Source organism: Oncorhynchus masou, unplaced genomic scaffold, assembly GCF_036934945.1.
Source record: "Oncorhynchus masou masou isolate Uvic2021 unplaced genomic scaffold, UVic_Omas_1.1 unplaced_scaffold_9125, whole genome shotgun sequence".
Classification (NCBI taxonomy): Eukaryota; Metazoa; Chordata; class Actinopteri; order Salmoniformes; family Salmonidae; genus Oncorhynchus; species Oncorhynchus masou.
In genome coordinates, this window is record NW_027015602.1 from 1 (window position 1) to 11283 (window position 11283).

An 11283-nucleotide genomic window follows, 5' to 3' on the forward strand; every position below is an offset into this window, starting at 1 on the left:
CCCCTAGACACTTCCCTAGACCAACAGGCCCAGTCCCAACTCAACCCCTAGACACTTCCCTAGACCCACAGGCCCAGTCCCAACTCAACCCCTAGACACTTCCCTAGATCCACAGGCCCAGTTCCAACTCAACCCCTAGACCCAAAGGGCCCAGTCCCAACTCAACCCCTAGACCCAAAGGATCGAGTCCCAACTCAACCCCTAGACCCAAAGGGCCCAGTCCCAACTCAACCACTAGACCCACAGGGCCCAGTCCCAACTCAACCCCTAGACCCAGAGGGTCCAGTCCCAACTCAACCCCTAGACCCAAAAGGCCCAGTCCCAACTCAACCCCTAGCCCCAAAGGGCCCAGTCCCAACTCAACCCCTAGACCCAAACGGTCCAGTCCCAACTCAACCCCTAGACCCAAAAGGCCCAGTCCCAACTCAACCCCTAGCCCCAAAGGGCCCAGTCCCAACTCAACCCCTAGACCCAAAGGACCCAGTTCCAACTCAACCCCTAGACCCAACGGGTCCAGTCCCAACTCAACCCCTAGACCCAACGGGTCCAGTCCCAACTCAACCCCTAGCCCCAGACAGTACAAGACATTGAGACACAGCCCATCTCGTATCCCTTAAATTATTTTACTGGACCACCACTTCGCTGTTTTCTTATGCTGATTTCAACTCTAATCAATCTCATCTCTCTCTCCCTCACTTTTTCCCCTACTCTCTCGCTCCCTTTCTTCTCTCTCCCCCTCCCCTCTCTCCCCTCCCTCTTTTTCCCTCTCCTCTATAGATGAGATTTATGATGTTGTGCCATGTGTACAGACATCACTAGATTGTGTCCTAATGGGCCACCACGTGTAAAGGTTATTGGCTAGCCCAACTACATGGGATCACCCACCCGACAACATTCTCTTTGCTGTCCTCACTGTATTCCAATGTATCACCATGGAGGGTTGGAATCGATATAAGCATATACTATGAGTATACAGGGCTGCAGGGGTGGAAGTGTGTGTGTGAGACTGTGTGTGTGTGCATGTTTGGGGGTTGGAAGTGTGTGTGTGTGTGTGGGGAGATGGACTATGTGTGTGTGGGTGTTTGGGGGTTGAAGTGTGTGTGTGTGTGTGTGTGTGTGTGTGTGTGTGTGTGTGTGTGTGTGTGTGTGTGTGTGTGTGTGTGCTTAGCTTGAAGTATGTGTGTGTGTGGGGAGATGGAATGTGTGTGTGTGTGTGCATTTTAGGGGGTTGAAGTGTATGTGTGTGTGTTTGTAGGGGGGGATGAAGTGAGTGTGTTCCGCTGTCCTCCCCCCGTCCTTCCAGTATCACCATGGAGGGATGGGTCGACATGTTATGCTATGTGCTGTAAGGGAATTCATTGTTATCACTAATCCTTGTATAAATGTACAGCACAGGGAACACTATGGTCTGCTAATGTAATACCAATTTCCACACAATGTATTATTCATTGGCAACACATCTAGACAATGTATAATTTACAGTCCACATCATATTCTATTCCATTCCTTCCAAATGTTTGGGAAAACACACGCTAGTGTGATGTAAGAAGTATGGAAATGGGCAGACTGGTATTTGTGGAATGGAACCATTTTTAGATGCAAGTTTAATACATTTTTCAGATCTGTCTGTCTGTCTGTGTCTGTCTGTCTCATCTGTCTGACTAACATCCTGTCTCGTCTGTTCGTCTGACTAACATCCTGTCTGTCTGTCTGTCTGTCTGTCTGTCTGACTAACCTGTCTGTTTATCTGTCTGTCTAACTAACTTCCTGTCTGTCTATCTGTCTGTCTTACTGACTAACCTTCTGTATGTCTATCTGTCTGTCTAACTTCCTGTCTGTCAGACAGACATGAGGTTAGTCAGACAGACAGATAATGAGGCTAGCTCAGACAATCTGTCTGTCTGTCTGTCATCTGTCTGTCTTCTCCAGAGTAATGATGTCTCTGTCTCTCCAGAGTAATGGTGTCCTCTGTCTCTCCAGAGTAATGGTGTCTGGTCTGTCTCTCCAGAGTAATGATGTCTGTCTGTCTCTCCAGAGTAATGATGTCTGTCTGTCTCACCAGAAGTAATGATGTCTGTCTGTCTCTCCAGAGTAATGATGTCTGTCTGTCTCTCCAGAGTAATGATGTCTGTCTGTCTCACCAGAGTAATGATGTCTGTCTGTCTCTCCAGAGTAATGATGTCTGTCTGTCTCACCAGAGTAATGATGTCTGTCTGTCTCTCCAGAGTAATGATGTCTGTCTGTCTCTCCAGAGTAATGATGTCTGTCTGTCTCACCAGAGCAGATGTCTGTCTGTCTCATCAGAGTAATGATGTCTGTCTGTCTCACCAGAGTAATGATGTCTGTCTGTCTCACCAGAGTAATGATGTCTATCTGTCTCACCAGAGTAATAATGTCTGTCTGTCTCACCAGAGTAATAATGTCTGTCTGTCTCACCAGAGTAATGATGTCTGTCTGTCTCACCAGAGTAATGATGTCTGTCTGTCTGTCTGTCTCACCAGAGTAATGATGTATGTCTGTCTCACCAGAGTAATGATGTCTGTCTGTCTCACCAGAGTAATAATGTCTGTCTGTCTCACCAGAGTAATGATGTCTGTCTGTCTCACCAGAGTAATGATGTCTGTCTGTCTCACCAGAGTAATGATGTCTGTCTGTCTCACCAGAGTAATGTCTCGTCTGTCTCACCAGAGTAATGATGTCTGTCTGTCTCACCAGAGTAATGATGTATGTCTGTCTCACCAGAGTAATAATGTCTGTCTGTCTCACCAGAGTAATAATGTCTGTCTGTCTCACCAGAGTAATGATGTCTGTCTGTCTCACCAGAGTAATGATGTCTGTCTGTCTCACCAGAGTAATAATGTAGAGGGAAGTGCCTGGAACTGGATGTACTACATCCCCCTCATCATCATCGGGTCCTTCTTCATGTTAAATCTGGTGTTGGGCGTCCTCTCAGGGTACGTACATACGCACACCTGTGTGTGTGTGTGTGTGTGTGTGTGTGTGTGTGTGTGTGTGTGTGTGTGTGTGTGTGTGTGTGTGTGTGTGTGTGTGTGTGTGTGTGTGTGCGTGCGTGCGTGCGTGCGTGCGTGCGTGTGTGTGTGTGTGCGTGTGTGTGTGTGCGTGCGTGCGTGCAGGTTTAACTGATCCATTCACAACTTTCCTTCCTCAATACTCCCTCCTCCACCCCTCTCTAAACACAGTCTCTCAGGTCCAAATTGACGGTTTTCTAGTTATCCTAAGAGTCTTTAAGAGTTCTCCTAAGAGTCTTTAAGAGTTCTCCTAAGAGTCTTTAAGAGTTCTCCTAAGAGTCTTTAAGAGTTCTCCTAAGAGTCTTTAAGAGTTCTCCTAAGAGTCTTTAAGAGTTATCCTAAGAGTCTTTAAGAGTTCTCCTAAGAGTCTTTAAGAGTTATCCTAAGAGTCTTTAAGAGTTCTCCTAAGAGTCCACCAGTTTAAGTTGTAAGGCCAAAAATAATTGTGTATCAAATAATTGTATTATAGATTTTGTTGATATTTCAAGGGGTCTTACAATTGAAAATTAAATAGCTAAATGATCCTTGGTATGATCTTCTTAAAACAATTCCATATAGCTTAGTAGAGCCCACTACACGGCTTAGACAGGGCTTAGAATATCTTTAAGAAGTCTTTAAGAATTATCCTGAGAGTCTTTTAGAGTTATCCCAATAGTGTTTAAGAATTATCCTGACGGTCTTTAAGAGTTATCCCAATAGTCTTTAAGAATTATCCTGAGGGTCTTTAAGAGTTATCCCAATAGTCTTTAAGAGTTATCCCAATAGTCTTTAAGAGTTATCCCAATAGTCTTTAAGAATTATCCCAATAGTCTTTAAGAATTATTCCAATAGTCTTTAAGAATTATCCCAATAGTCTTTAAGAGTTATCCCAATAGTCTTTAAGAGTTATCCCGATAGTCTTTAAGAATTATCCCAATAGTCTTTAAGAGTTATCCCAATAGTCTTTAAGAATTATTCCAATAGTCTTTAAGAATTATCCCAATAGTCTTTAAGAGTTATCCCAATAGTCTTTAAGAATTATTCTGAGAGTCTTTAAGAGTTATCCCAATAGTCTTTAAGAGTTATCCCAATAGTCTTTAAGAGTTATCCCAATAGTCTTTAAGAGTTATCCCAATAGTCTTTAAGAGTTATCCCAATAGTCTTTAAGAGTTATCCCAATAGTCTTTAAGAGTTATCCCGATAGTCTTTAAGAATTATCCCAATAGTCTTTAAGAATTATTCCAATAGTCTTTAAGAATTATCCCAATAGTCTTTAAGAGTTATCCCAATAGTGTTTAAGAATTATCCTGAGGGTTTTTAAGAGATCCCAATAGTCTTTAAGAATTATCCCAATAGTCTTTAAGAATTATTCCAATAGTCTTTAAGAATTATCCCAATAGTCTTTAAGAGTTATCCCAATAGTGTTTAAGAATTATCCTGAGGGTTTTTAAGAGTTATCCCAATAGTCTTTAAGAATTATCCCAATAGTCTTTAAGAGTTATCCCAATAGTCTTTAAGAGTTATTCTGAGAGTCTTTAAGAGTTATCCCAATAGTCTTTAAGAATTATCCCACTAGTTTTTAAGAGTTATCCCAATAGTCTTTAAGAGTTATCCCAATAGTCTTTAAGAATTATCCCAATAGTCTTTAAGAATTATTCCAATAGTCTTTAAGAATTATCCCAATAGTCTTTAAGAGTTATCCCAATAGTGTTTAAGAATTATCCTGAGGGTTTTTAAGAGTTATCCCAATAGTCTTTAAGAATTATCCCAATAGTCTTTAAGAGTTATCCCAATAGTCTTTAAGAGTTATTCTGAGAGTCTTTAAGAGTTATCCCAATAGTCTTTAAGAATTATCCCACTAGTTTTTAAGAGTTATCCCAATAGTCTTTAATAGTTATCCCAATAGTCTTTAATAGTTATCCCAATAGTCTTTAATAGTTATCCCAATAGTATTTAATAGTTATCCCAATAGTCTTTAATAGTTATCCCAATAGTCTTTAATAGTTATCCCAATAGTCTTTAAGAATTATCCTGAGATTCTTTAAGAAATGATCTAACTCTGTAACAGAGAAGTATTAAACCGTTATACTACATCTATAACAGTGTTAAACACTTATCCTGACAGATATCCTGAGTGAATAGAATGGTCTTTAACACATATAAACACGACTTCACAACTCCTAGATTGACGTTTTTCAAAGAGTGATCCTAAGAGTATTTTAACACTAATCCTAAATCTGTAACATCAACCCTATTCAGCTGAGCTCAGGGCGATGTTATTCAATTATTCCATTATGATGACGTGATTATCAGGCATTTCTTCGAGAGGAGTCTGTGTGTTGGTTAACCTGCTCATTTGACAGGCATTTTCAACGGAGCTCACCCCTCAATCCCCTCACACTGACTGAACTCTGCTAATCTGGGTTCGCCCCAAATTCACTGACGCACAGCGGACGGGAAGACACACACACACAGTAGAGACACACACACACACAGTAGAGACACACACACAGTAGAGACACACACACACAGTAGAGACACACACACGCACAGTAGAGACACACACACAGTAGAGACACACACACACAGTAGAGACACACACACACAGTAGACACACACACACACAGTAGAGACACGCACACACAGTAGAGACACACACACACAGCAGAGACCCACACACAGTAGAGACACACACACACAGTAGAGACACGCACACACAGTAGAGACACACACACACAGTAGAGACACACACACACACAGTATAGACACACACACACAGTAGAGACACACACACACAGTAGAGACACACACAGCGGACGGGAAGACACACACACAGTAGAGACACGCACAGCGGACGGGAAGACACACACACACAGTAGAGACACGCACACACAGTAGAGACACACACACACAGTAGAGACACACACACACAGTAGAGACACGCACAGCGGACAGGAAGACACACACACAGTAGAGACACGCACACACAGTAGAGACACGCACACACAGTAGAGACACACACACACAGTAGAGACACGCACACACAGCAGAGACACACACACACAGTAGAGACACACACACACACACACAGTAGAGACACACACACACAATAGAGACACACACAGTAGAGACACACACAGCGGACGGGAAGACACACACACAGTAGAGACACGCACACACAGTAGAGAAACACACACACAGTAGAGACACGCACACACAGTAGAGACACACACACACAGTAGACACGCACACACAGTAGAGACACGCACACACAGTAGAGACACACACACACAGTAGAGACACACACACACAGTAGAGACACACGCACACACACAGTAAAGACAAACACACACACACACAGTAGAGACAGACACACACAGTAGAGACACACACACACACAGTAGAGACACACACACACAGTAGAGACACACACACACACACAGTAGAGACACACACACACAGTAGAGACACACACACAGTAGAGACACGCACAGTAGAGACACACAGTAGACACACACACACACAGTAGAGACACGCACACACAGTAGAGACACGCACACACAGTAGAGACACACACAGTAGAGACACACAGTAGAGACACACACACACAGTAGAGACACACAGTAGAGACACACACACATGCTTTTATTGCGCCCGTGCGCCAGGGAGTCTTGGGAGAGCCTAGTAATCCATGGATGCCAATTTATGGAACTCTTCAGAAAAGGGGAGCGCTATTCATTCACATGTGACTAGAGATTTTGCCTGCTGTGTGTGTGTGTGTGTGTTTGTTTGTTTGTTTGTTTGTTTGTTTGTGTGTGTGTGTGTGTGTGTGTGTGTGTGTGTGTGTGTGTGTGTGTGTGTGTGTGTGTGTGTGTGTGTGTGTGTGTGTGTGTGTGTGTGTGTGTGTGTGTGTGTGCGCGCGCACATGGACATGTGTGAGTGTGTGACCCTAGTATGTGTACTAGATATAGTATGTTACCAGTATGTGATTGTGAGTGTGTGCACAACCCCTACAGAGAGTTTGCCAAAGAGAGAGAGCGTGTAGAGAACCGTGCAGAGTTCCTCAAATTGAGACGCCAGCAGCAAATAGAGAGAGAGCTAAACGGATATCTAGAATGGATCTGTAAAGCAGGTAAGTCAAAAAACACACACACACTTCCTTTACACAAGCACAAACTGTAACTCTGTTCTTAAAGCTATTGCTCTTTAACTCTTTACAAACTGACAACTGACATGATGTGTTGTTGTTGACCATGTGGCATTGTGTTTCTACAGAGGAGGTCCTTCTGAATGAGGATGGTACCATTTTTACCGGTAAAGTACTCCAGTCTACTTCAGTCAGAGTGGGGGGAGGGGGGAGAGAGAAATGAGTCAAAGACAGAACGAGTATGAGAGACTCATGTTGGTTGAGAGAGAGACAGAAAGTGTATGAGAGAATCATGTTGGTTTAGAGAGAGACAGAAAGTGTATGAGAGAATCATGTTGGTTGAGAGAGAGACAGAAAGTGTATGAGAGACTCATGTTGGTTGAGAGAGAGACAGAAAGTGTATGAGTGACTCATGTTGGTTGAGAGAGAGACAGAAAGTGTATGAGAGAATCATGTTGGTTGAGAGAGAGACAGAAAGTGTATGAGAGACTCATGTTGGTTGAGAGAGAGACAGAAAGTGTATGAGTGACTCATGTTGGTTGAGAGAGAGACAGAAAGTGTATGAGAGAATCATGTTGGTTGAGAGAGAGACAGAAAGTGTATGAGAGAATCATGTTGGTTGAGAGAGAGACAGAAAGTGTATGAGAGAATCATGTTGGTTGAGAGAGAGACAGAACGTGTATGAGAGAATCATGTTGGTTGAGAGACAGACAGAAAGTGTATGAGAGAATCATGTTGGTTGAGAGAGAGACAGAAAGTGTATGAGAGAATCATGTTGGTTGAGAGAGAGACAGAAAGTGTATGAGAGAATCATGTTGGTTGAGAGACAGACAGAAAGTGTATGAGAGAATCATGTTGGTTGAGAGAGAGACAGAAAGTGTATGAGAGAATCATGTTGGTTGAGAGACAGACAGAAAGTGTATGAGAGAATCATGTTGGTTGAGAGAGACAGAAAGTGTATGAGAGAATCATGTTGGTTGAGAGAGACAGAAAGTGTATGAGAGAATCGTGTTGGTTGAGAGACAGACAGAAAGTGTATGAGAGAATCATGTTGGTTGAGAGAGAGACAAAAAGTGTATGAGAGAATCATGTTGGTTGAGAGAGACAGACAGAAAGTGTATGAGAGAATCATGTTGGTTGAGAGAGACAGACAGAAAGTGTATGAGAGAATCATGTTGGTTGAGAGAGACAGAAAGTGTATGAGAGAATCATGTTGGTTGAGAGAGAGACAGAAAGTGTATGAGAGAATCATGTTGGTTGAGAGAGACAGACAGAAAGTGTATGAGAGAATCATGTTGGTTGAGAGAGACAGAAAGTGTATGAGAGAATCATGTTGGTTGAGAGAGACAGAAAGTGTATGAGAGAATCATGTTGGTTGAGAGAGACAGAAAGTGTATGAGAGAATCATGTTGGTTGAGAGAGACAGAAAGTGTATGAGAGAATCATGTTGGTTGAGAGAGACAGAAAGTGTATGAGAGAATCATGTTGGTTGAGAGAGAGACAGAAAGTGTATGAGAGAATCATGTTGGTTGAGAGACAGACAGAAAGTGTATGAGAGAATCATGTTGGTTGAGAGACAGACAGAAAGTGTATGAGAGAATCATGTTGGTTGAGAGAGAGACAGAAAGTGTATGAGAGAATCATGTTGGTTGAGAGAGACAGAAAGTGTATGAGAGAATCATGTTGGTTGAGAGAGACAGAAAGTGTATGAGAGAATCATGTTGGTTGAGAGAGAGACAAAGTGTATGAGAGAATCATGTTGGTTGAGAGACAGACAGAAAGTGTATGAGAGAATCATGTTGGTTGAGAGAGAGACAGAAAGTGTATGAGAGAATCATGTTGGTTGAGAGAGACAGAAAGTGTATGAGAGAATCATGTTGGTTGAGAGAGACAGAAAGTGTATGAGAGAATCATGTTGGTTGAGAGAGACAGAAAGTGTATGAGAGAATCATGTTGGTTGAGAGAGACAGAAAGTGTATGAGAGAATCATGTTGGTTGAGAGAGAGACAGAAAGTGTATGAGAGAATCATGTTGGTTGAGAGACAGACAGAAAGTGTATGAGTGACTCATGTTGGTTGAGAGAGACAGAAAGTGTATGAGAGAATCATGTTGGTTGAGAGACAGACAGAAAGTGTATGAGAGAATCATGTTGGTTGAGAGAAAGACAGAAAGTGTATGAGAGAATCATGTTGGTTGAGAGAGACAGAAAGTATATGAGAGAATCATGTTGGTTGAGAGACAGACAGAAAGTGTATGAGAGAATCATGTTGGTTGAGAGAGAGACAGAAAGTGTATGAGAGAATCATGTTGGTTGAGAGACAGACAGAAAGTGTATGAGAGAATCATGTTGGTTGAGAGAGAGACAGAAAGTGTATGAGAGAATCATGTTGGTTGAGAGAGACAGAAAGTGTATGAGAGAATCATGTTGGTTGAGAGAGACAGAAAGTGTATGAGAGAATCATGTTGGTTGAGAGAGAGACAGAAAGTGTATGAGAGAATCATGTTGGTTGAGAGACAGACAGAAAGTGTATGAGAGAATCATGTTGGTTGAGAGAGAGACAGAAAGTGTATGAGAGAATCATGTTGGTTGAGAGAGACAGAAAGTGTATGAGAGAATCATGTTGGTTGAGAGAGACAGAAAGTGTATGAGAGAATCATGTTGGTTGAGAGAGACAGAAAGTGTATGAGAGAATCATGTTGGTTGAGAGAGACAGAAAGTGTATGAGAGAATCATGTTGGTTGAGAGAGACAGAAAGTGTATGAGAGAATCATGTTGGTTGAGAGAGACAGAAAGTGTATGAGAGAATCATGTTGGTTGAGAGAGACAGAAAGTGTATGAGAGAATCATGTTGGTTGAGAGACAGACAGAAAGTGTATGAGAGAATCATGTTGGTTGAGAGAGAGACAGAAAGTGTATGAGAGAATCATGTTGGTTGAGAGACAGACAGAAAGTGTATGAGAGAATCATGTTGGTTGAGAGAGAGACAGAAAGTGTATTAGAGAATCATGTTGGTTGAGAGAGACAGAAAGTGTATGAGAGAATCATGTTGGTTGAGAGAGACAGAAAGTGTATGAGAGAATCATGTTGGTTGAGAGAGAGACAGAAAGTGTATGAGAGAATCATGTTGGTTGAGAGACAGACAGAAAGTGTATGAGAGAATCATGTTGGTTGAGAGAGAGACAGAAAGTGTATGAGAGAATCAGAGAGAGACAGAAAGTGTATGAGAAATCATGTTGGTTGAGAGAGACAGAAAGTGTATGAGAGAATCATGTTGGTTGAGAGAGAGACAGAAAGTGTATGAGAGAATCATGTTGGTTGAGAGAGACAGAAAGTGTATGAGAGAATCATGTTGGTTGAGAGAGAGACAGAAAGTGTATGAGAGAATCATGTTGGTTGAGAGACAGACAGAAAGTGTATGAGTGACTCATGTTGGTTGAGAGAGACAGAAAGTGTATGAGAGAATCATGTTGGTTGAGAGACAGACAGAAAGTGTATGAGAGAATCATGTTGGTTGAGAGAAAGACAGAAAGTGTATGAGAGAATCATGTTGGTTGAGAGAGACAGAAAGTGTATGAGAGAATCATGTTGGTTGAGAGAGACAGAAGGTGTATGAGAGAATCATGTTGGTTGAGAGAAAGACAGAAAGTGTATGAGAGAATCATGTTGGTTGAGAGAGAGACAGAAAGTGTATGAGAGAATCATGTTGGTTGAGAGAAAGACCCATTTGTGAAAGGAGCTGGATTTCCATCCAACTGGCGATAGATCTTCTTCCCCGGTGTTTTTTCCCTCCAGAGATGTTTCTGTCACATCGACTTGTTGCATATTAAAGGCTGTACATGATGATGTCGTCCACATACAAATCGTTTTGCGGTTAAATTCCCATTTACTGTATAAAAACTGCAAGTGAAATGGGTTTCCATCGCATTTCCAACTGTACGGATGGTTTGCTCATAAAACAATGTGTGTTATATAGTGAGTGTGTCCACTCTGGTATTGTCACATGCTGAATACAACAGGTGTAGTAGACCTTACTTTGAGATGCTGAATACAACAGGTGTAGTAGACCTTACTGTGAGATGCTGAATACAACAGGTGTAGTAGACCTTACTGAGAGATGCTGAATACAA

The 11283-nt window shown here is 42.1% G+C and overlaps 1 protein-coding gene across 1 annotated transcript; it reads left to right on the forward strand.

Moving 5' to 3' along the window:
• Window positions 1-107: 107 nt before the first annotated feature.
• LOC135538122 (uncharacterized) lies at window positions 108-617 on the forward strand (the record flags this gene model as incomplete). Its single annotated transcript, XM_064964105.1, has 1 exon — window positions 108-617. A coding segment is annotated over one exon (510 nt), but the record flags the coding sequence as incomplete, so codon positions are not given.
• Between the last annotated feature and the right edge of the window lie 10666 nt (window positions 618-11283).